This window comes from Pinus tabuliformis, chromosome 8, assembly GCF_031772625.1.
Source record: "Pinus tabuliformis cultivar Carrire ecotype Pingquan chromosome 8, CPIR1, whole genome shotgun sequence".
In the NCBI taxonomy this organism is placed as follows: Eukaryota; Viridiplantae; Streptophyta; class Pinopsida; order Pinales; family Pinaceae; genus Pinus; species Pinus tabuliformis.
This window is the reverse complement of record NC_142294.1, coordinates 423,872,569-423,898,633: the sequence shown is the minus strand read 5'-3', so window position 1 is coordinate 423,898,633 and position 26,065 is coordinate 423,872,569. Positions and strand designations below refer to the sequence as shown.

General features: G+C 35.6%; 1 protein-coding gene across 1 annotated transcript in view; it reads left to right on the top strand.

Moving 5' to 3' along the window:
• The window catches only part of LOC149235857 (ABC transporter G family member 11-like), a 33,719-nt gene extending 20,134 nt beyond the window's left edge, over positions 1-13,585 (top strand). The window contains exons 6-11 of the mRNA XM_089372257.1: positions 9,927-10,067; positions 10,151-10,345; positions 10,456-10,542; positions 11,987-12,259; positions 12,640-12,747; positions 12,897-13,585. Of these exons, the coding sequence (XP_089228383.1) occupies positions 9,927-10,067; positions 10,151-10,345; positions 10,456-10,542; positions 11,987-12,259; positions 12,640-12,747; positions 12,897-13,229 (1,137 nt within the window). The 3' untranslated portion in view covers positions 13,230-13,585. The remainder of the gene's footprint in view (positions 1-9,926; positions 10,068-10,150; positions 10,346-10,455; positions 10,543-11,986; positions 12,260-12,639; positions 12,748-12,896) is intronic.
• The last annotated feature ends 12,480 nt before the right edge of the window (positions 13,586-26,065 follow it).

Genomic DNA, 26,065 nt, shown 5'->3' with positions numbered 1-26,065 from the left:
CAACCTTGCTGCTTCTGTATTTCGATGTGCAAAGGAAATGGCTTATCAAGGTCAAATTCTTTCAAAGAATTACCCCTAGGAGATTTTGTTCATATTACATGGCCCAAACATTGAGAGATGCAATAATAGAGACAAATTTCACAATTTTAAGCAGTAAATGCATGCAACAATTAGCCCTAGAACAACAAAAATCCCAGCTCAAAGTATATGAAAAAAGTAAACAAGAATAACATTAAAAAGCATGTACTTACATGTAACAGAGTATATCAAACCATTCACAATTTACAAGAGAGAAGCTCCAAGAGAAGATAGACCAATATCCACACATCAAAACTCATCCATAAAGCTCCAATTCATCCTCTATAATAAGTGCGAAAATCTCAAGAGAGATAAGAGATCCAAACCAAAGTGATGATGAGAAATCAACTCATCTCACTTGTATTTACTATTTATACACAACTTAGGAATTCGAATTAGCCTCCTTGGCTTACATAAGCCCCAAAAATAAAATAATGTTCTAATAATTTATCTTTTGGTGACAAGCCAACCAAACTAGATCATAAATGAAAAATTAAGCCTCTCAAGAATGGGTGGACCCTTGTAATAACCTGTGGTGCTCCAAATGACATGTGGGAGCACACAAGTGTCCTCATGGGTCTCCAAACAAATCTAAGATGCTTGTAAATCACCTGCAAGGGCTAGGATGATGGTGTAGGTGGTGCCACATCATCGTGCAAGTCCTAGATCATTTGCAAAGTGTATGGTGCGAATCTGGGGCCAGCTGGGCATGATGGATCAGGTGCATCTTCCTCGTCCAATAAGTGAACCACGAGCAATCTCTGAGTGGCTGTGGTGATTCATGGAGTGCTATCAGCTGCTGTGAAGATCCATGGCTCTCAACGCACACCCTACTGTGCCAATGTAGCCCTCTGGAGGATTAGCACCCCGTATAGGGAGACCAAACCCAAGATGGAGACCATCTGCAATCCTACATAAGATCCAATGCATGCCCTAGCCTTCCAGTACAACAATTCATTAGAGAAATCGAGTAAATAAGCTTACCATGTTAGTTTTTGGTAGCATCGGAAGTGCTCTAGCCTGAAAATTGGCAGAGAGGCTAAGGCACATGAGTTCTAAAGAACCCATAAACCGTTTGGTGAAATTCCACCCGGATTGTATTTTATTAAAATAATGAATATTTTTAATGGAGTTCCTAAGTCTAAACTTAGGGAAATTAAAATATTAATGGGTATCAATCAAAGTATGGGTGAGAATGATCTAGAAAGCGGATCAAATCATGTTTTAATCTTAGCCATTGATAAGAGACTTAATCTCGGCCATTGAAGATTCAACAGGAAAAATATAAAATGGAGGCTTGGGGTTCATTTGGAAAGACACACACACACAAAATTGATTTAGAGTTCAATTTCTAGGGCTAGGAAGCTGAGAAATTCGAACTGAGTGATCATTCAGCGGTAGAGGGGTAGTGAGAATCCGGAAGGACTTTCCAGAGAATACTGACAAAGAGGCGGAAAGAAATTGCAGAGAGGCAGCGCAGTAGCTGGGAGAGCTGACGTTGGGCCAGTCTGGGCCCACACATCCCTGATGCAATGCCAGAAGGGCCAACAGAGAGCAGAAAAGTTATCTGTCATGCAGAATCCTGAACTGTCAGAAACAGTCGGAACTGCTGGAACAACTGGGATAACTAACGCAGAGGGCAGAAGAGGTGACGCAGGGCCAACGCAGAAATAGTCGGGGTTAGCCAGTCTTGTGCCGGATTAGCCAGGATTCTGCCAGGTGAAGTGAGGTAAAACTCACTCAGATTTTCTGCCAGTATTTTTTTTGTAAAGTATTGCTAGATGAGCATCCTAGATTTGTATTTAGATATTTCTTCTGCATAATAATAAACCTTCAGAACTGCTGCACCGATTTTCCCGCATTGGATTTTTCCGGGGACGATTGTGTCCAAAAATAAGTGTGTCCTATGTATCTTGTTCTTTACTCTGTTTTCTATTTCATGAGATCAAATATTTAATTAAGTGTAGGCTGCAGAAGTAATTTGCTTCAGTATTCAGAAGAATAACTTGATGAATATTTAAAAACCAAGTAGGCGAAGTGAATTCAGATTTGCTGCAGTAGGGGTTCCTTCAGTGTAGGAATTTTCACATACCAATCATGGACCACAGGTTGGGACTTCATAATGGCCTGCCCTTCCATAATGGGCTTCGGGATGTGCTAATGTCTCCCAAACTCCAAATGCGGTTAACCAATAATCCTATTAGGTGGTTTCTTCTTCTAAAGGGGATAATATAGTCATGGTACATCTTTCAGAAGGTGGTGGCATGTAATAGATGGGTGAATGAAGTAGGGGATGAGAAGGGGCAACCCTGGGTCACATGCTGCGATACAAGGGTAGCTAATAGGAGGGAAGCCCACATTTGGGTTTATGATATATAGGAGGGAGCAATCGTGGTACATGAGGTGCCACGACCTTGATTTTTTTTTTTTACCCTTTTTTATATGCCTTTTTCCTTCTATGATTTTCTTTGATTAACTGCTCGGGGCTCAAAGGGTAAGAGCATGATGTATAAGATATAACAGTGAATATCCCCTTTTAAGGTGGGGCGGTTCATTGCCCACGAGGGGTTGGGACAATCATGGGTGCCTATATGATGGAAGAGGCTCATAGAACTTGTAGGAACCTGGATGATTGCCATGATAATGGGGTAGAGCTCATGTATTGGCCTTTGCCCACGTGCTAAATGTGTTTGTCCCAACTATCTTTTGCATTTTGTGGTACATTTTCCTGTTGAATGTGGCCATATATGCTTTTATCTTTCTTTTTAGCTGCATGAACCTCTGGGCTTCATTCCAGGCCATGACCCAAGGTGTGGGCAAAGGGAAGGGGCATGCTAACCCTATGTGGACCAGTGGAGCAATGTGGACCCAAATAGGAGAAGTGATGAATGGGGTAATAAGAATGGAAAGAGGGTAATATAAGCGAATAAGGGAGCCAAACCACGCAACCGAAATCAGGGTTTCCCATGAAATACCATCCCCAGAGCCAAATGGTCAATGAAAGAGATCCCACGGGACTAGAATCCAAGGTTAATACCTAAAAGGGGTCTAGGGGACAAGAGCACAGACCTAGCCCATTCTTTCTGCCATTCCCAACATTAATCAATGCCGAGAAGTGTCCATGATAAACAAACTATACTACTCAATTTCCAAATGACAAGGCATATCTTTAGGTTCGGGAGGCCCACCTACAAACATACGATCATGGCAGATGGGCAAGGGACCACATGGCTAGCCCAGGTGGCAGAAAAATGGCATATGGGCTAGCTGGTGGCTGCAAGGGGTTGCTGGCTGTCGGCTAAGCACCATCTTGGAGAAAAAAATTCTCCTAGCGATATCACCCACAAAATGGTGGGTAATTGGGACTCCAATGACCACGATTAAAACTTAATTGATGGTTGAGATCATCTCCAAGTCGATCCGTGTGAGTTTCTATAGAATTCTCACCTTTCTCAATTAATTGTTATTAATTAATTGATTTCCCTAAGTTAGACTTAGGCAATTTTAATTATCAATCAATTAATTTAATTGAGCTATCTCTAGGTGGAATTTCTAGAAACGATTTTTGGGTTTTGGGGAACTCCTGTGTTTTAGCTTCTCCACAAAGTCTCGAAACTAGAACACCATTTGATGCTACAAAAACTAACATTGCCTAGCTTGACCATGTATCAATTTGCTCTTTGATAACTACAATAGTTTTACATTGGTTAAATTTACAACATTTTATTTTGGGAGTAGGTATTTGATATTTTACTATTAGACACTAGAAACGAATATAGGAATATACAATATGGTTATAAAAGGTTGGTCAAAGTTGGATAAGAGGGGTAAGTGTTAGAATTTAAGGTTATTTTGGTTCATCATATTTTTAGAGCTTTTGTGCTACTGTGTTGTGTAATTGACTGAGTTTGAGTAAGCTAGGTGGTTGACTCGGGTAGGCGATCAACCAATGAGAATTGGATCGACTAGAATAATCGACTAGGGTTGAAATTGTTGACGCTTATTTGTGGATCGAATCTTCGAAAATTCAAGGAAGTTGGTTGGGTTTAGATACTATAAATAAATATCCTGTGGGTCAAATATCATAAATCAAGGATCGAATTCATTCTTGATTCATTATCATGCGTTGTGATGTTCTCATCAGAATGAGCTATGCTCAAGTGTTGTAATGATAATTTTGGAGCATCTTTACTCTTCTATTTGTTTCTTTTAGATTTTGTTTTCTATTTCTTATTCTCAAGTTCAATCCCCAACATGGTATTAGAGCTATTGGTTTTGACCTCGTCTTGTTGTCTTCAAAATTCAAATCACATTGAGTCAGATTGACTTTTTGTTGATAGATTTGTTGATTGAACCCTGATTTTGAACAAATCACAAATCATATCTATTAAAAATCTGAAGATGGCTTCCAAGATTAATCCTATTAGTTTGGATAGACAAAGTTATGTTGCTTGGGCATCAAATATGGAAACCCTATTGAAGAGAAAAGGGATTTGGCAATATATGAAGACCGTTATTCCAAATCTGAAGGATGACTAGATGAAGTTTGTCATTGATGGAAATAAAGATGAGGTTGTTGAGGTCATTACAACATCTATTGCTCAGGATATTTGTTTCCATATGAGTGGGATCGATTGTCATCATAAAGTTTGGAAGAAGCTGAAATCATTATTAGACAAAGTCGACGAAAGTTAGGTCATACACTTAGAGAAAGAATTGATCTCTCTTGATTTCCATTTTCTTTGGAAGGATTGAGGACTATTTGGATTGTACGAAAACACCATAGTTGAAGTTGGCTGAATGTGGAAAGATTTTTCCAAAGAAAGGACAACTCATTGAATTAGAGAACAACTTATGATGTGTTATGTTCCTCATATCTCACCAATAGGAAATTATGCAAGGAAGACAGAAAGGACTACACCTTTGACACATTCTATGATTTATTGATGAAGGAAAGCTTAGTAGTAAACACTAGGCTCACTTGCTCAAGGAAAGGACAAGTTGAATCAGAAGAAGAGAGGAACTAGATTGGAATACCTCGACCAAAAAGCTAAAGGGAAGAGTGATGGGTCAATATCGACCAGAAAGAATCAAAAGAAGAAGACATGTCACTAGTGTGGAAAGTTGGGACATGTTGAGAAAACATGCTAGAAGAAGTGTGTTGACCTAGAGGAGAAGGTTAAACAACTTGAAGGAAATGTGTTAGTTGAAAGATCAACCAATTGGTTCGCTGGCAACTTCACCTTCTTAGTTGGAATTCAAGCGTTGCATGTCCAAACTGCGTAGAATGAATGGGTACTTGATTTTGGATGCCCTCATCATATGGTGAAGGACACTTCTCTATTTTCCTACTTGGATAAGGCCACTGAGCAAAAGATTTATCTAGTAGATGATTTTTGGTCCCGACATTGCTAGTCAATGTGATATACCTTGACATAGCATAATTGTGAAAATCTATCATTTGTCTAGTCGAAGTGCGAACCTATTGTAGGGTTCCCAATTGACACAAAAATGTAAAATTGTTGAATTTAGGCTGGATCAATTCCTTGTTAAAGATTCGAAGAAAGACAAGTCCCAAACATATGGTAAATCAACTACTCTCGTTAGACAATCTGATGATTGGGGCAAACTATGGCATGAACAACTTGGACATCTAAATTTTTGAAGTCCGAAGATAATAACAACACAAACATGGTTGCTAGTTTACCAAAGGTCCTTCCACTTGATGAAGTTTGTAGAGCGTGTGCGCTAGGCAAGCATCATTAGGCACCTTTTGGCTCTGGAAAAGCATGACATATGCAAAAACCACTGGAGCTTGTTCACAATGACCTTTGTAGTATTAATAAGCTTTCACTAGTAAGTAAAAAGTATATTTTAACCTTTATTGAAGATTTATCGAAGTTTACTTTGGTTTATTTCTTAAAGAATAAGGGGCATGTCATCTTTTAAAAATTCAAGAAATTTAGGGCATTGGCTGAAAAGTAGTATAGTCAACCCATTAAATGCCTGATATCTGATAATGGCAGAGAATACATAAATTGGCCATTTGAAGAATACCTTATTTGGTTGGGTATCTCTTGGTAGAGATCAGTCCCCCATACTCCCCAACAAAATGGTGTGGCAGAACGTAGGAATTGAACCCTAGTCAAGATGGCTCAATGTCTCTTACATGCCAAAGATTTGCCAACTAAGTTCTAGGTTAAAGTTATCTATTGTGCCAACTTTCTCCTAAATCTTGTTTTGAATAGAGCTGTTAGACTTTATTGGAGAGATGGTGTGGTAAAAAGCCTTTAGTTGGCCACCTCAGAGTTTTTGGATCTATTGATTGGGTGAATATTTCCGACAATTGTAGAAAGATATTGGATACTAGGAGTCATGCTTGCATTTTGATGGGCTACTTTGAAGAGTCAAAATTCTATTGATTGTTTGATCCAGTCAAACAACAAATCATTATCAGAATAAATGTAATGTTTGATGAGAAGTCTTTTGGCATCAAGTTGTTGAATTCTTCCTTTGGACTATTGCAAAATAATCCCTTGATATTGTTGCAGACAATGGAGCGACTATCTTGTTTTCAATATCTCAACCTTAGTCAACCTTGTTTCTAAGTCAACCAACCAATGATCATCTTCGACTAAAACCATAACCTCTCCTAATCAATTTTTTGACGTCATTATTAATTCTGACTTCTTGTTTACCTCGGTGGGCTACTAAAACATTTGAAGCTATTGGACCTAATGCTGGTGATGTTTCTTTAGATTGATAAACTTGCAGTCAGAAGCAGCATGCCATCATTGTTCTGATGGCTCATGTTCATGAGATTTATGATCCAGATTTCTATGTAGATATATAAGGACAACCTGAATGGGTACATGCTATGCAGGCTTAAATGGATTCTCTTTTGAAGAATCACTCTTGGGACTTAGTTCCTAGACCACAAGGGAGAACGTCGTGAAGTGTTGATGGGTATATAAAACCAAATACATTTTTGACGGTGTTGTTGAGCATCATAAGGCTTGTTTGGTTGTCAAAGGCTTTTCACAGGAAGAAGGCATCAACCACATTGAAACCTTTTCTCCTGTTACAAAATTGAATTTTGTTCAACTGATTCTTTCCTTTGTTGCTCATTTTAGATGACAAATTTATTAGATGGATGTTAAGCGTGTCTTTCTTCATGGTGACTTATTTGAAGAAATTTACATGGAGCAACCTCATAGTTCTGTGATAGATTCCATTTTTTTCTATCGACTAAAGAAGTCATTGTATGGTTTGAAGTAGGCCCTCCAGGCTTGGTATACTAAGATTGATCGATTCTTTCTTAATCTTGGGTTCAAACTTCAAACGCCATAAATTTGATCATAGTCTTTATGCATTACATAATAATGGTGACACTTTCATTGTTATTGTATATATTGATGATTTGGTCATAAATAGCAATGACACTGATCACATTTTAAATTGAAGAGTTGACTCACTGACATCTTTGAGATGACAAATCTGGTTTTCTACATTTCTTTCTTGGTTTTCAAGTTTTACTGTTACATGATGGTCTTTTTCTCTCAATCTAAATATGTATTAGACTTACTGAAATGCTTTAATATGGACAATTGTAAGCCCTGTGCTACATTCTTTAAGTGGCATCAAATTGACTAAAGAGTGCCAATCTCCAAAAGTCGATGCCACCCTTTACTAACTGCTGGTTGCTAGCCTTATTTATTTAACTCATAGTCGACTTGACACTTCCTTTGTTGTTAGTGTGGTTTTTTGGTTTATGTAGGATCCACGAGAAAGCCATTGGAAAACTACAATTGTTCATGACATTAAGGGCACCTCTCATTTGGGTATCAAATATTGTTGAAGTTTAGATTCATTTATTGACTTCATCAACTTTGGCGATGGTGATGATAGAAGTTCCACTTCTGGCTGTGTTTCACTTCAATGTTGGACCTGTGATTTGGTCATTCAAGAAACAACTTGTAGTCTCTCTGTTGACTATGGAAGTAGAAAACTGTGGAACTGTTAATATAGGGACTGAGGCACTTTGGATTCGTCAACTCTTAGAAGAGATTGGGTTTCTTATTGAAGCATTGACTGCTATTCATTGTAACAATTAGAGTGTAATTCAGGTCATTGATAATCCTATTATACAAATTAAGATGAAGCATATCACACTTCATGCTTACTTCTTACGACAATTGGTCCAAAAGAAAGTTGCCACTCTTATCTATTACAAAACAGATGATCATATTGTGGATATCTTTATGAAGCCAAGTTCATTAAGCAAAGTGACATGCTTGGGCTTCAAGGAGTTGCAAGTGTGGGGAGTGTCAGGCTGACATAATTTCACCTCTTGAACCTTCATAATGTTGTGCTAACGGGGGACGGGGGGCATTGGAACATAAGGCCATGTTGTTTCATCACACCTTTGGAGCTTCTAGAGACTGTGAGTTGAAGGGTCAACTAACAAGAGATAGTCAATCGATGAATAACAGGTCGATTTGTTGGTCGACTAGTGAAAGGGTTGACTAAGTTGAAGTAATTGACTAGATGGTCATGTCAACTTGGACAATTGATTAGTTGATGATAATTGGATCAAGTTTCAACTAGCTGACGAAACAACATGGGTTTCATAGAAATGGTTGAAACTAACAACACTCATTTGTGAACCGAATCTTCTACCATTCAAGAAAGTTGGTTAAATTTGGACAATATAAATAAAAGACCCTATGGATCGAATATCATATATCAAGGATTGAATTCGTTATTAATGCATTATCAGTATAATGTTCTGATTACAGTAGATTGTATTGAAGTGTTGCAATGGTGTATTTAGACACTATCTAACATCTTTACTTTTCTATTTGTTTCTTTGAAATTTTATTTTATATTCTATTTTGTTAAGGTCAATCCCCATGGGCAAACATATTTGCTGTGGTTCAAACTATAAAAAATCGAGTTTCAATTTTAATAAATCATTCTTTATCATCCTAGAGATTTTATTGAGATCCTTTTTGAAAAGAGATACTAAAATCTTTTGGCTAAGCTGCAGGTATCTAAGGTTTGTATCTGGCCTTATTTGTATTCACAGAGCGTTTTAAATCACAAATTAACGCAAGCCCTGATGTGTATGTATCCAGTATGAGTTTTAAACCCAAGCTTTGTGATGAGAGAAACATTTATAATCTGCAAAGTTGAATTTGACAACTTTAGAAGCATTAATCAAGCTTAACTGGATTAAAGAAACGAGAGAGGGTTTATATCACTATAGATTTTTATAGTTTTTCTACTGGATTAAAGAAAAGAGAGAGGGTTTATGTTATTATAGATTTTTATAACTTTTTTATGTTGTGTTTTGAGAAAGTAAAGAGAGGGTTTATATTATTATAGAATCTTATAATTTTTCTGTGTTGTTGTGGCTTGCGGGATTAGCGTGTCATTTAAGAAACTTTTTATAATTTCAGGAATTAGTTTCTATTAAGAAAGTACAAGGGTGGATATTTAATTGGCCTTAATGGTTAAAAACATATGCTATCTTGTTTTTTTCATCTCCTCCAAATTACAGCAAGTTCCAAACCTTAACCCTTTTACAATAAGAATCCTAAATAAAGTTCTATAAATTTTAAGCCAACAACAGTATAGAACTAACAAAACCAAAACCACCAAGTAATTGGACATTGCATGATGAAATGTACCATATACCATACAATTAACTTCCAAAGAGAACCCCACACGTAGGTTTTATCATGAAAATGTCCCTGCACTAAGCACTTTATGTCTTGTGAAAATCGACCAAGGTTTTGTGAAGAATGACTGAGACGTTATATCGCTATGTTGTGATTTATTTACAGGAAATAATGCATGAAGTGGAAGTGAGGGACCCTTTGCTCAAAGTCTACTCAGCCCAGGCCATAAGAATCTTGACCGAAGCTTTCCAGTCATCTCAGTATGCTATGACAGCAGCAACTAGGGTTCAAGAAATGTCTCAAATTGTAAGTCATTTGTTGGTTCATATGGTTGGTTATGATTTCTGTGCCTTTATACATGTTTTTTACTTTCTGAAGCTCTGATGCAGAAAGGAACAGTGTTAGAATCCAATGGAAGTCAAGCGAGCTTCTGGATGCAATGCCTGACATTGACAAGGAGGTCTTTTGTTAATATGTACAGAGATATTGGGTATTACTGGTTAAGAGTAATTATATATACATTGGTGTCTCTGTGTGTTGGCACCATCTATTTCGATGTAGGCACAAGTTACAACGCCATTGTGGTAAGCATTTTTCTGAATTAGATGAAGATAACATCCTTTGGGTTGCTATATGTTCGTTGGCTAAGAAGAAATGTGCCTCGCAATTGGCTTGATTAATTCTGTTGTGGCAGGCAAGGGGCTCTTGTGGTGCCTTCGTCTCAGGATTCATGACTTTCATGTCTATAGGAGGCTTCCCATCATTCTTAGAGGACATGAAGGTATCTTTTTTCATCTCAAAACATCAATAGGCAAACAAGAAAGGCTGGGGTATTGTAAGAATTGGAATAAATACATATAAATATCTATATATAAAACCATCTCAAAAAGGGTAAGGAATACCCGAGATAAGTACCTATAGCAGTTATTGAAATTTAAGCTTTAAGATTCATGAACAGGAACAGTCGAAAAAAAAACCAAAAAGACAGGAGCACATTTTCTTTCTCTTGCAGCCCAACGAGCGACAAACATTTCTTCTCCTTTCAAAATTACAAGAATATAGGTTGTTATCAAATTCCTCTGATTTCCTGCAATATAAGGCAACCTTAGTGCAACCTTATTTGTTTAGAGGTTCAGAGAAGTTCAACAGGTTATGTGGGTTCCTGCCGACTTGCTATAAATTCAACGGTCTTTATTGAGTGACGTCATCATATTTGTAATCTCTTGAACGGTTTTACCAGGTTCATGGGTTTTACCATTATTACTTTTTGAAATATTGACAATGTGTTTGTGGTGTGGAGAGGGGTCTTCTACAGCTTACTATAAGGGTGATGTGTGATTTTGTCAGTGCTTAATGTGGAGTTCAATTAAAAAAAATACATCTAAAGAAATTTTATTTTTAGTGATTAAATGCAATGTAAACCAACTTATGGGTAAAAATAAATATTTAGTTATTAAGAAAACTTCTTTTTGGAGTGTACAATTTGAAGAAAAGTTTGCGCCTTGAACGATTTGATCCCTCTCAAGCCATGATAGATCCAAAATTAAATGAATCTAGACTGGTAAATGGTCCAACCAACTTCATCGATTTCTAACTATGATTTGTCATCATTAGTAGGGAACATGGGAAAGCAGATTGCAGTCTGCAACCTCAAGGAATAGCTCCTAGAGCTTCCCTCCTATCTCATTGTCCTCGAACTGTAAGCGTATGTTACTGCATATCTCTTCCACCTTGAAACCTTGAATTGTAGGAGTACCTAACTTCTCTAAGTGCAAACAACAAAGCTTAAATTTTTTTTTATACAACATTCCAAACTCTTCTAATAAAAACCATTTTTAAAACACCTGAAAAACATTCTTCCCAAAAATTTGTAAAATACTTGGTTCTAAGCTTATAAAACAACCTTCTGCAATCAAATTTTGAAAAATGAACATTCTCATTCTCCATCTCCCTACCAAAATTTTGTTACACCTGTTCTGCAGGTCATTATGCCATATATCACCCTCTTTTTTAAATTGGAATTCAACCTAAACTTTCTTAATGCTTCTTCTGCAGGGCTTCATGCCATATATCCCTTTTTCTACATTGGAATTCCAACTTATTCTAAGCCCAAAAATATTATTTACAAGAAGACACCACCTCCTGTTTTTACCATTAAATGTAATAGTTATCCATTGAGCAAGTGGCAATGACCATTACTGACATTTACATGAACTTTTTCACAGGTTTTCCACCATGAGAGGCTCAGTGGACACTATGGAGTGGCAGTTTTTGCAATTGCGAATTTTTTATCATCTTTTCCATACCTAGTAATGGTGGCTGGATTCTCTACCACAATTGTCTTTTTCATGGTGCAGTTGCATCAGGGTTTTGTTCACTTTTCATACTTGTTTCTGGATCTGCTTGGAACAATTGCTGTGGTTGAAAGTTTGATGATGATTGTTGCTGCTTTGGTACCGAACTTTCTGATGGGAATTGGAACAGGCGCTGCAATTCTGGTAAGGTCCCATGTTACTATATTCATAAACATTGCACCTAGATCCTCTCAGCATTTCTTAGATCTGGGTTGAGATGAATCTCTAGGCTGGTGTAGGGTTATTTCCATTGCTTTCAATCATTCTCTTAGATTCTCATTCTCAATTTCCTTAGATTTCTTAGATCTGGGTTGAGATGAATCTCTAGGCTCGTGTAGGGTTATTTCCATTGCTTTCAATCATTCTCTTAGATTCTCATTCTCAATTTCGTTAGATTTTTTTTGGTTTTACCCAGGAAAATTTGAACCTTGTATTTTATGGTTTAACATAGTACTTTATAGCACAGGGATTGCCAATTGGGCTACCCAATAGACCCTCAATTTTGTCATTATGTATTTTTGCAGGCAATTTTTATGATGACTTCTGGATTTTTCCGTCAGTTAACCGAGCTTCCCAAGCCAATCTGGCGCTATCCTATTTCCTATATAAGTTATGGCGCGTGGGCTTTGCAGGTATCGTGATTGCATTAGAAAAGTTTCATCCTATATTAATGAAATACTCAGCTAGTTCAGAATTTAAATTGAATTGTAGCTAAAGATTTTATCAGTCTCAGATTAATCTTTTGTGTTCAACGCTAATACATATCCCTAATCTATTGCAGGGCTACTACAAAAATGATTTTATTGGCGTAGAGTTCGATTCTTTCACACCAGGAATGTATAAAATTAGTGGTGAATATGTAATTGAAACCACTTTAGGGTTGAGCCTGAATCGTTCCAAGTGGTGGGATTTGGGGATAGTTTACCTGAATATTGTCGCATATCGATCCCTCTTCTTTCTCATACTCAAGTTTAACGAAAGAATCACTCCTCTCACACGTGATTTCTACAACAAACGTTTTAGGAAGCGCCTTACTAAACAGCCTTCTTTCAGATCCCATAATCCTTCTCCAGCTTCCCAAGGTTTCTCTCCCATGCCGTTGCTTAGGACTTGATCTAATTTGCAGTTCCTGAATTCTTTCTCATAAAGGCATGTGCTCTAGACTGGAGGAGTCTGTGCATTTATTACAAATAATATAGCTGTGTGTGAATCTCTATGTATGGATTTGCTAGGGAACATGTCTCAATAAAACTTTCAGAGCTAAACAAAATGACACAAATGTCAATTTCTTGTGCATACGGAAATCGTTTTGTGTGAAGACAGAAAACTGGTGTTTAAATTTAACTTTAAATTGATTGCATCGGCCAGTGCGGCATAAATGAGGGGTATCAAAGCAGTCTGGCATCTGTATCAGGATTTGAAGAAGCTTTTTGTTTTTTCTAAATAAAAGTGTTTAAAGTTTTAATTTTATTGTTCAGTTTTAGTTGGAACATTGGAATTTGGCTTGTGCAGACTTCGTTGGAGATGGGGAGCCCCCGGAGCTAAAATTGAATTTATATATGTCTCAAATTTTGTCAAACTATGTTGACATATTTGATTTTTCAATCACAGAAACTCCTTTCTTTTATAAAGGTAATTAATAATAATATTAACAATATTGGTTATAGTAAAATAAGTACTTACTAATTGAGTTAGGAGTGGTTATGAAATGAAGTTATCCTTAAAACTGAGGGTGTAATTCTTATTAGTGACATATGGAGTTCACAATGAGTATATTGTTTACACTAGGTATTAGCCTCAAAATTTGGGGAAGTACTATAGGGTTTTTCCCTGGAGATGCAAGTCCATCTGAGTCCCATCATGTTATCAGTGACAAAGGGTACATGATAGTGCCTCCATCATGACCAAATGATCTAGATCATTACTTCAAGTGCGACTTTGGTTCACAATGGCACCACCGTTGTGCAATATCATTAATTCTGGTGGTCAATGGGTTCGTATGACAAGATTAACATGCAACATATGGTAAGGGAACGTAGGGAAGAATGAGTTGAGATGTAGATTGAGGGCAATCATACATGAATGAGCTTTTTTGATATACAGGCGATTGAATTCATGATGTAACTAGAGGGAGGTGTCATCATGGGTGCAAAAGGTATCTAGGTAGTATATCTTTGGGGAAGTACTATAGGGTTTTTCCCTGGAGATGCAAGTCCATCTGAGTCCCATCATGTTATCAGTGACAAAGGGTACATGATAGTGCCTCCATCATGACCAAATGATCTAGATCATTACTTCAAGTGCGACTTTGGTTCACAATGGCACCACCGTTGTGCAACATCATTAATTCTGGTGGTCAATGGGTTCGTATGACAAGATTAACATGCAACATATGGTAAGGGAACGTAGGGAAGAATGAGTTGAGATGTAGATTGAGGGCAATCATACATGAATGAGCTTTTTTGATATACATGCGATTGAATTCATGATGTGACTAGAGGGAGGTGTCATCATGGGTGCAAAAGGTATCTAGGTAGTATATCTTAAGAAGGTTGGGGCAAAGGCCAAGCTAGTGGATTTTTATGCCCAGTCCTAAAGCATGGGGTCAATGATGCTTCTTCAAGTTCTTTCTCAAGGTACTTCATAACACCTCCTTTGTTATACCATCTAGTGGTTTTATGGTATCTTTAATTGGCTTATTCTAAAAAAATTGAGCATAAGGGTAGAAATATTGGCGAAACCTTCACTTGTTCAGTGCTTTCACCACTAATCCTTATTTATATGCTTAATCTTCTTGTGGTGACCTTGTCAAGCCACTACAACTACTTTGTTTAGTCCCTTGCTTTTGTACCCTGCATTGGTATACATCTCAACTTCTAGCTCCTCCTACCATTCAATTATCCCACCCCCTCATGGTTTGTAAGCATGGTTATAGCAAACTCAAGAAAACCCAAAAGTTAGCAAAAAATATTATTGTAGAAGGTTGAAATCGACAACAAGAAACCCCACCTAGGCATCACCCAATATAAATTACAGCGAAAAAGATGCCATCAGTGCAACAATGTACTTCCACTAGAGATTTCTCTTGAGATTAATAAGGAAATAATAGATCAAGAGAATTTTGTGAAGAAAAAGAGGAAAAGAGTGTCCATGGAACAAGTTGAGGAAGAGTACAAGGGTTGGATCTCTGATCCAAGGTTCTCAAGAATTGGAGATACACATTTTTTAGGTTAATAGAGCTCTATTGGCTTAATAAAGCTTTTATTTCCTAGTCAATTGGGGCTATCTTGAGTGTTTGGATAGAATGGTTGTCATCTCCCCCATCCAGGTTCAATTCCTTGTCAGTGACATGATGATGAGAAATATTGTTGTAATGGTTGTTTACATATGAATATTGTTGTATTGATCCTCACTCTTTCCCTCACAACATTGAGAGAGATGATGATTTCCTTTGAAAAAAATCTTTTATTTCCCAAATGGTGAAGGAGAGAAGCCTCTTGGTTATTCTCCACAAGGTGGACTTCATGGATAGAAAATTTGAAGTAGTTTTCAAAACAATATTTGATATCAAATCATAGTTTTTGATCCCCAAGCAATTAATGACAACACAATAGCTCTTGAGGGAACTCCTAGATCGATAGGTACATCCTCTAGTCCAATTCTAATTAAGGAGGACTCCCTGCCAATAGAACAAGCACAAAAAGAGATTCCACAAGCATTTAACTTACCAAGCTCTCTAGTTTGGCATGTCTGTCTTCTATAACTTTTAGTTCTAGAATGGTACTTTGTTATCATTTTTGTCGTTACATTCCATTATATCATGTGTGTTGTCTACGTTAGTACATGAACAACATATGATAGTTATATGTGCTCTTAATTAGAAAAATCAAACATCGGCAATGGTTTTTGACTTATTGTCTCTTGGTTTCCCTAGTAGCAGACCATAGGTAGACATGACTATAACATTTTTTATATGATATTAATATAAGAACAATCTAGTTTAAAAGAAAAAATAATAAAAACCCAATACTACTATTGCAACTATTATAGAAGTTAATTTTAATTTAAGGTAGTTAATTTCAACTTGGGGAGAATATTAATAATCTTTCTAAAAGAAATTAGAAAGGGAGATTTAACATAAATTTAGATTGTGATTTAAGCCGAACCAATATCTAGATTGTTATTAAGGTACAGGTAAGGAGAAAGTGGAAATATGGAAGTATATTGAGGGGGTGTATAGGGTCTTACCTTGGGAGAGAAATGCACAAACATCCCAGATACGAAATCCTATCTCCACCATGCACAAGAAATGGGTATGAAAGAGATTCAACAAGGGAAAAAAAAGTACATAAGAAGGGTTCTTAGAATAGAACATATCCCTTCGAGTGATCCAAAGTGGATCATAACATAAGCAAATAGTTGTAAGACGCAATGGCTATGAGTGCAATTTAATAATTAATCAAGGTTAAGTAAAAACATGAAAATGCCAATGAAAATTTTAGACACTAAAGAAAATAAAAGGGAGGAACAAAGATGAATTAAATGAAAAAGAAAAATAAAATAGGAGAGAAAGTTGGGGAATAGGAAATGCAAACATAAGGATGCTTGGCCTTCCCATTACCCTAGCTCTACCTGTACCTTCTTGTAACTTGACTCCCAAAGGGATTTTTTCTTTTGTTATCTAGGAGAGATGATGCACAAAGAGTTATGAGTTGCATTGTAGCTAAAGATTTCTAAAATGAAATTATTGCGACCATTCAAAGTTGATTTTTTCAATTGGGCTTCCAAAAGTAAAATCTTTATGTCCATTATATGATTAATTTTATTCATTGTGAAAATCACTCATATGTGTTTGATATGTTACTCTTATCATATTTAATTGTTGCTTGAACTTATTTTAATGGCATGAGAGTTCTTTCATTATTGTGGCTTTGTGGAATTACTTCATAGTTTCATTTTCATTAGCAATTAAAGAATTCCAACAACTCTTTATTCCCCATCCAGGTCTAAGGCTACCATTAACAAACTATTACATTATTCTAGCTAGTTTCCAAATTTGTCAATCCTTGTTACCATTGAAGACATTTACCTAACAAATTGTTTTGTCTCCCATGACCATACATTGTCCACGGATATTCATTGAGCCCACATGTAGGTCATATGACTATACATGTTCTTGGGTTATGTCTCTCTCATCATTGGGGACATTAGATTATTGGGTTGGGCATTGCCTCCAATTGTGGGTTGAGGTTCATTCATATCATATATAGATTGGACAAGAAAAATCACAATTATTTAATTGTTCCTTGGCAATTAATTTGGAATTGGGTGTTTTGTCTTACTCTTAATACTAATACTATTTGCTTGCTTTTATAAACAAAATGTAGCAAACAATGTAAACTTTGAAATGGGAACTGATACGGTTTCCCGTTTCGTAGAGATAGCAAAAAAGTGACCCAATTTTGAAAATGGGTGATGCAGAACACATATTTTTTTTTAGAGCATAGTTTTTGGCACTTTAAATTTTTTTATGTACATTACGTTTTAGAATGGTAGTGATTTTCATACTGATTTAAAAAAGTGGTAATTCTGCATCAGGTCTTTTTTTTAAAAGATCTATTTTTTGACTTTAAATTTTCTAATGTATGAAATGTAAATAATTATTTTCTAAATTTAATAATTTTTCAAGTGGTCTTCTTCTTCATATTTTATTGTTTTTATTTTATTTATTTATTTATTTTTGTAGAGAGGATTTTATTGTTTTGTATATTTAAAGAAGAAAGTAGATATTTTGAATTTTCGATATTCTACATATTTATACATCGTTAATTAATTTTTCAATCCACATGAAATAATTGTCTCTAAAAAACAATAATTTTTAACAATTGACATAAAAATAATAATTTTTAACATAATTTTAACTAAAAAATAGACGTTTTGATAATTTTTTGCTAGAAATGACATGTCAAAATCACAATTTTTATAGGAAAATTTTAATTAAAAATGGGTATATATATATATATATATATATATATATATATTGGGTATGAATTTCATGTCAAAAAATAATAATAATCACTCTTTTTTTCAAAAAATAACTATCAACATAAAAATTAATGCGAAAATCACATTATACAAATATTGAACGTATAACAACCTTAATTGAGTGCTTATTCTTCTTATAAAATGTCAAAGTCAAAACATTACAAGTATAACTAATTAATAGTTACAAAAAATGAGCTTGATTTTCAAGCATACTTAAATTTAATCAATAATGTCACGTAATCCAAACTCTTCATCCTCTAGAATTTCATCATTGTCTTCTTCCACAATATTTTTTAACTTCATTTTGCTCATTTTCGTTTTCTAATGGATTTTTGACGTCTGCGAATCTCCCAATGTATGCCTTTCCAACCATTCCGTGTAGTGGTGGTTGGGGTTCTTTTGCCTTTTTTGCCGCACGTGATTCACTAAAGTCCCCATTATTCAACCCAATTTCTTGCATTGTATCTAGAAGAAATTGAAGAGCATTAATTTTTTGCTGAATAAAATTGCATTGTATTGGATTTTTTTCAATGGTAATGCAATAACATGCTAGTGTTGTACTTAATTATCAAGCAAAAAAGAAATAATGAAGTAAATTAGTACAATAACATATAAATTAAGAAATAACATATTGAAATTTAATTCCATATAATAAAACTTACTTGAGCTAGAAAATAAATCCAAACCCCAATCTCCTTCATTTGAACATATGTCTATAAGATAGTTAATCAATAACTGTGGTTTTTGATAAATGTTAACTATCTTTCCTTTTGCTTCGTTGTCTTCATATGTTAGTTTTCTCACAACAACATCATAAGTCAGTATTTGGCTATGACTCTTTCTATCTACCCGATTAAAAATCATAGACATATAACTATCATCTTTTGCCCAACTATCAATATGGATGTATTCACAATCATTTATAAATGATTGATCTTCACGGTTAAGAAGATTTGACTTTTGCATGTAACATGAAATAGTAAAAGTTCAATTAACTTGTACATAAATGAATTTTTTAACATTAATCAAATATACATTTTAAACGTCTTACCATGTAAGTTGCATCCTTGAATTTGTTTTCCCCTTGAAGCTTGACAATAACATTGTCAATTGTGTGTCTGAATGAAATGTCACAAATCTCCATAATGGTGATGACGTGACTTCTAGAAATCCTGTAACCACTTTACTAAGAGCTTGATAAGTATAAGGGTCACTATCATAGTCAATGTTTGGAATATTGAAACCATGGGGAATATCTGCAATAACTAGGGCATAATACCTTTTAGGTATGAGTTTAACAATGTTTTCACAGTCGCCTTGTATTACTTGATATTGAATAGTGTTAAGTCCATTCCAAATGAAATGAGTAAGAGTTGGAACAAGTTCGACATTCTTAAGACGTTGCTTCTTCAGTGTTTTGATCTTAATTTTTTCAATAAAGGTTCTGAAACTATCTGGTGCTCTATTTGCATTATTCTTCATATTTTATAAAATAAACAAATATAGGTGTAAGTTATAAATTAAAAATAGTATACAGATGAATAAAAATGAATGTATAAATCAACATACTTTTTTAAATGCAAGATAGTTTTTTTTTAATGTTAAAGTAGAACTTGAATCTGGATAGTTGCGTACAACATCATCCCAACTATCTTCATTCAACAATTTAACCATTTGTTCTTGAATTTTCATATAAACTTTGTGACTGCATAGATAAAGTAAAAAAAAGTTAATATAATGATATGTATAACAAATACTACTAAGAACAATATGTTATATTTAAAAGAAAATTATAATCTAGAAATAAATAAAATAATTCAACAAACTTACTTTTGAAATTCCTTAGACATTTCCTCCAATGATAATTCCCCTGACGTCACACGAGATAATATTTCTTTGACAAGTTTTTCATCCTTCACTCCTTGCAATGCTCTCCAAGGTGTGATAGTCATATCTTTTGGAAGCTGCTTCATTTCAGGACCTGATTTACTGTTGCTACGTATTAATGTTTTAGACCTTTTGACCTTCTGGTTTTTAATGTTAGTGTTCTCCCACATGCTAAAAATCTCATTAATCAACTCCCATATCTCTTAAGTTCTAAATGCCAAGTGGAAAATGTTGTCAACACCTCTGAATAAATCACTAACTTTGCTGTCTTTTCTGCCTTTTTAATTGATTTTCTCTTCAATTTGATAGCCTATTTTCATACAACATTCATTTCGGAAATCTACAATAACATTTATCCTATCCCCACCACATTTTTCTTTAAATTTACTATGAATAAATCTAACCCTTTGGATTAAAGTCATAAACATCTTATATTTATTATCTGAATTATGATTCCATGCACTAACTTTGCTTCTATATCTGATAAACCAACATAAATGATACATTTTATTGTTTCAAAACGTGGGTTATTGGGATATTCCTCCATCAATTGTCTTTGAGCTTCTACAGAATGGTCCCCCCCAAGCACATAATAATTATATTCAAAACATTTTGACTTATCAAATGCTTCTTTCTTGAGAACTTAAACTGGATCAACAAGAAGCACATAATTAACCACATGAGCATATGGATTGTAGCTCATCAATGTCTTCAAGTTGTGAACATGTAGATGGTGTGGCTTTATGATTTGATATTTACATTGTCCTTCACTTGCCTTATAGATTTGTCTGACATTAAGCTGAAATGTAAGACCACTCTCAATTAAGTTTCTCTTTGTCAAGTTCCATCGAATGGCATTTTGTTTTGTTTTGATAATGCCATCCTCTAAATCAGCTCCTGGTGTAATGATTTCTCTGCTTTCTTTTGAAGTTTCACTAGGTTCTTCACTGTTGGTAATGAGTACTTCAAAATGTTCAACTTTATTTTTTTCCTCATAACATTCTCATCATTCACTGGAACAGATTTATTCTTGGGCATTGTTACTTTTGGTCTTTTACAGCTCTTCTCAATTCCAATGCCATCCTCAGTAACGACAACATATTCTTCATTGCCAGTTTCAACGTCCTCACCTTCAAAAGTAACTTGTCTACCTTTGCTATATTTATCCACTAGAGGTTTTTATTTTTTTATTTTCTTCTGATCCCCTGGATGTAGTTTTGTAGCATCATGAATTACTACATTTTGCTTTTTTGCCATATCTTCTTCTGACACTGAGTAGAAACTGCTGACAACTTTCATAATATCATGCTCTATGAAATGAATGCCTCCCAACCTAATTGGACAACTTTCAACAAAATTCTGTCAAACAAAATATCATATGTCAATAAAAACAAAGTTATAAAAATATAGTGAGATAGTTACAAGAACGCAAACACAGACATAAATAACAATACTTATGATGTTTTGTGTCATCTCATTTATGATTTGTTTACACAACTTTGTTGATACCTCTCTTGTGTCATACCATGAATATGATAACTGATATTTAATCCTTTCATGTCACTTGGGCGGTTTTGTAAGTATGTAAACAACTTCACTGTCCGGTACCGAACACATGTCTATGACCTTTCCCATCACCTCATAAATTCCATTATCATTTGGTATATCAACATATAGATATATCTACACATTTTGTCTTTCTCTTTCTTTCACATACCAGACATTTGATGGAAGTTTCACTTATTTTGATTTCTTACAGTATGAAATCATCTTCTTATTGTTTGAGGCACTTAAAAGATTTGTAGCCATTAGCTCTGGTGGGGTTCGTTCACCAATGTTTTTTAAAGATCCACCTTTAATATTATTTGGTCCAGAAAGATTCACAAAAATATTCTTTGATACCATTTTCCTGAAAAAAGACACATATAAATTAGTAAATCACAAAAAAATAATAACTTAAATTAACAACGAAAACGATTAATGATAATTAATTTTATAAACCATAACAATTTAAAAAAAATAAGAAATTTAAAGAATACATCGCCCTGCCTCCACACCCTGAAAATCGGCCGGCCAACTGAGTCGCTGTTGGGTCTGACCCCCCTAGCCCACCTTGGCGGCCCAACAACTGGCGCCCCTCCCGAACCCCAGCCCCACCCCAACCTAGCAGCCTAACAGCCAACGGGGGTGGGACGGGGGGCTGCAGCCAGCCCCTCGCTCCACCCTGGCAGCCCAACGACCCGCGGGGGTGGTCGCAGAATCGGCCGCCACCCTCAACGGCCCCAGCCCCCACCCCGCTCCGACAACCCAACGGCCCGCGGGGGTGGTGGCCGATTCCGAGAATCGACTGCCACCTCCGCGGGCTGTTGGGCCGCTAGGGTGAGGTGGGTGGCTGTGGCCAACGCCCGCCCCACCTCGATGGCCCAACGGACCGCGGGGGTGGCGGGGCGATTCCGTGGGGGTGGCAGGGGCAAGCATGGTTATGAAATGAAGCGTTCTCCTTAAAACTGAGGGTGTAATTCTTATTAGTGACATATTGAGCTCACAATGAGTATATTGTTTACCCTAGGTATTAGCCTCAAAATTTGGGGAAGTACTTTAGGGTTTTCCCCTGGAGATGCAAGTCCATTTGAGTCCCATCATGTTATCAGTCACAAAGGGTCATGATAGTGCCTCCATCATGACCAAATGATCTAGATCATTACTTCAAGTGCGACTTTGGTTCACAATGGCACCACCATTTTGCAACATCATTAATTCTAGTGGTCAATGGGTTCTTATGACGAGATTAGCATGCAACATATGGTAAGGGAACGTAGGGAAGAATGAGTTGAGATGTAGATTGAGGGCAATCATACATGAATGAGCTTGTTTGATATACATGCGATTGAATTCATGATGTGACTAAAGGGAGGTGTCATCATGGGTGAAAAAGGTATCTAGGTAGTATATATTTAGAAGGTTGGGGCAAAGGCCAAGATAGTGGATTTTTATGCAACTCAAATATCAAGCCATGGAGGAAACCTAGTCCTAAAGCAATGATGCTTCTTCAAGTTCTTTCTCAAGGTACTTCATAATGCCTCCTTTGTTATGTCGTCTAGTGGTTTTATGATATCTTTAATTGGCTTATTCTAGAAAAATTGAGCATAGGGGTAGAACTATTGGAGAAACCTTCACTAGTTCAGTGCTTTCACTACTAATCCTTATTTATATGCTTAACCTTCTTGTGGTGACCTTTCCAAGCCACTACAACTACTCTGTTTAGTCCCCTGCTTCTGTAGTTTGCATTATTCATCTCAGCTACTAGCTCTAACTACCATTCAATAACCCCACCCCCTCCTAGTTTGTAAGCATGGTCATGGCAAACTCAAGAAACCCCAAAATCTAGCAAAAAATATTATTGTAGAAGGTTGAAATCGACAACAAGAAATCCCACCTAAGCATCCCCCAATATAAATTACAATTAAAAAGATGCCATCAATGCAACAATGTACTTCCATTAGAGATTTCTCTTTAGATTAATGAGGAACTAATAGATCAAGAGAATTTTGTAAAGAAAAAGATGAAAAGAGTGTCCATGGAACAAGTTGTGGAACAATACAAGGGTTGTATCTTTGATCCAAGGTTCTCAAGAACTGAAGATACATTTTTTTTTTTCGGTTAATAGAGCTCTATTGGCTTAATAAAGCTTTTATTTCCCAGTGAATTGGGTTATCTCGAGTGTTTGGATAGAATGGTTGTTATCTCCCCCACCCAGGTTCAATTCCCTGATAGTGACATGGTGATGAGAAATATTGTTGTAATGGTTGCTTACATATGAATATTGTTGTATTGGCCCTCACTCTTGCCCTCACGCTGAGAGAGAGGATGATTTCCTTTGAAAAAAATCTTTTATTTCCCAAATGGTAGAAGAGAGAAGCCTCTAAGATATTCTTCACAAGATGGACTTCATGGATACAAAATTTGAAGTAGTTTTCAAAGAAATCTTTGATATCAACATCATAGTTTCTAATCCCCAAGGAATCAATGACAACATAATAGCTCTCAAGGGAACTCCTAGATCGATGGGTACATCCTCTAGTCCAATTCCAATTAAGGAGGAATCCCTACCAATAGAACAAGCACAAAAAGAGATTCCACAGGCATTTAACTTACCAACCTCTCTAGTTTGGTATGTCTATTTCTTCTATTACTTTTAGTTCTAGAATGCTACTTTGTTATCATGTTTTGTTGTTACATTCCAATATATCCTATGTGTTGTCTAGGTTAGTACATGAATAACATATGATAGCTATATGTGCTCTTAATTTGAAAAATCAAACATCAGCAATGGTTTTTGACTTATTGTGGCTTGGTTTCCCTAGTAGGAGACCATAGGTAGACATGACTATAATAATTTTTTTTATATGATATTAATATAAGAACCATCCAGTTTAAAAGAAAAAAAGAAAAAAAAAGAAAAAAACCAATACTACTATAGCTACTATTATAGAAGTTAATTTTAATTTAAGGTAGTTAATTTCAACATGCGGAGAATATTAATATTCTTTCTACAAGAAATTAGAAAGGGGGATTTAGCATGAATTTAGATTGTGATTGAAGCCCAAAACACTCTATTTTTGGAAATACCTTAGTGACTAACCAAAATCTAGATTGTTATTAAGGTACGGGTAAGGAGATTGTGGAAAATTGGAAGTATATTGAGGGGGCGTTTAGGGCTTGACCATGGGAGAGAAATGCACAAACATCTTAGGTATGAAAGCCTATCTCCACCATGCACAAGAAAAGGGTATGAAATAGATTCAACAAGGGAAACAAAAGTACATAACAAGGGTTCTTAGAATAGAACATATCCCCTCTAGTGATCCAAAATGGATCCTAACATAAGAAAATAGTTATAAGACACAATGGCTACGAGTGCAATTCAATAATTAATCAAGGTTAAGTAAAAACATACAAATGACAATGAAAATTTTAGACACTAAAGAAAATAAAGAGGAACAAAGAAGAATTAAATAAAAAATAAAAATAAAATAGGAGAGAAAGTTGGGAATAGGGAATGAAAACATCAGGATGCTTGGCCTTCCCATTACCCTAGCTCTACCTATACCTTCTTGTAGCTTGACTCTCAAAGGGATTTTTTCTTTTGTTATCTAGGAGAGAAGATGCACAAAGAGCCATGAGTTGCATTGTAGCTAAATATTTTTGAAATGAAATTATTGCAACCATTCAAAGTTGGTTTTTCCAACTGGGTTTCCAAAAGTAAAACCTCTATGTCCAATATATGATTGATTTTATTTATTGTGAAAATCACTCATATGAGTTTGATATGTTATTCTTATCATATTTAATTGTTGCTTGAACTTATTTTAATAGTATGAGAGTTCCTTCATTATTGTAGCTTTGTGGAATTACTTCATAGTTTCATTTCTATTAGCAATTAAAAAGTTCCAACAACTCTTTATTCTCCACCAAGATCTAAGGCTACCATTAACTAACTATTACATTATTCTAGCTAGTTTCCAAAATTTTCAATCCTTGTGACCATTGAAGATATTAACCTAACAAATTGGTTTGTCTCCCATGACCATACATTGTCCATGCATATTCATTGAGCCCACATGTAGGTCATATGACTATATGTGCTTGGGTTAAAAATAATTTGAATGGAGTGAAAGATGGATAATGCATAATGCCTTGACAAGAGACCTTTGTGAAATGAAATTAATATTTTAAACATACGGTGGTGAAACTAAAACACGACACCCTGTATATGACCAATTTAATATGAGAGGGTTTCAGCCAATTTAAAATTGTTTCTGAATGAAGCATGACAGAGGAAATAATGTCTTTGTGAAATGACGAAAGGATGCCCTACACATAGTAAACCATGGTTTTTTTTCCCAAGCCATTATAACCTCGAAGGCTCCCATGACAACACAACAGAAAAGGAATAACTGTCATTAGGGTTTTACTAATTACGAATACCAATAATGAACCTGCCTTAATTTCCATCAA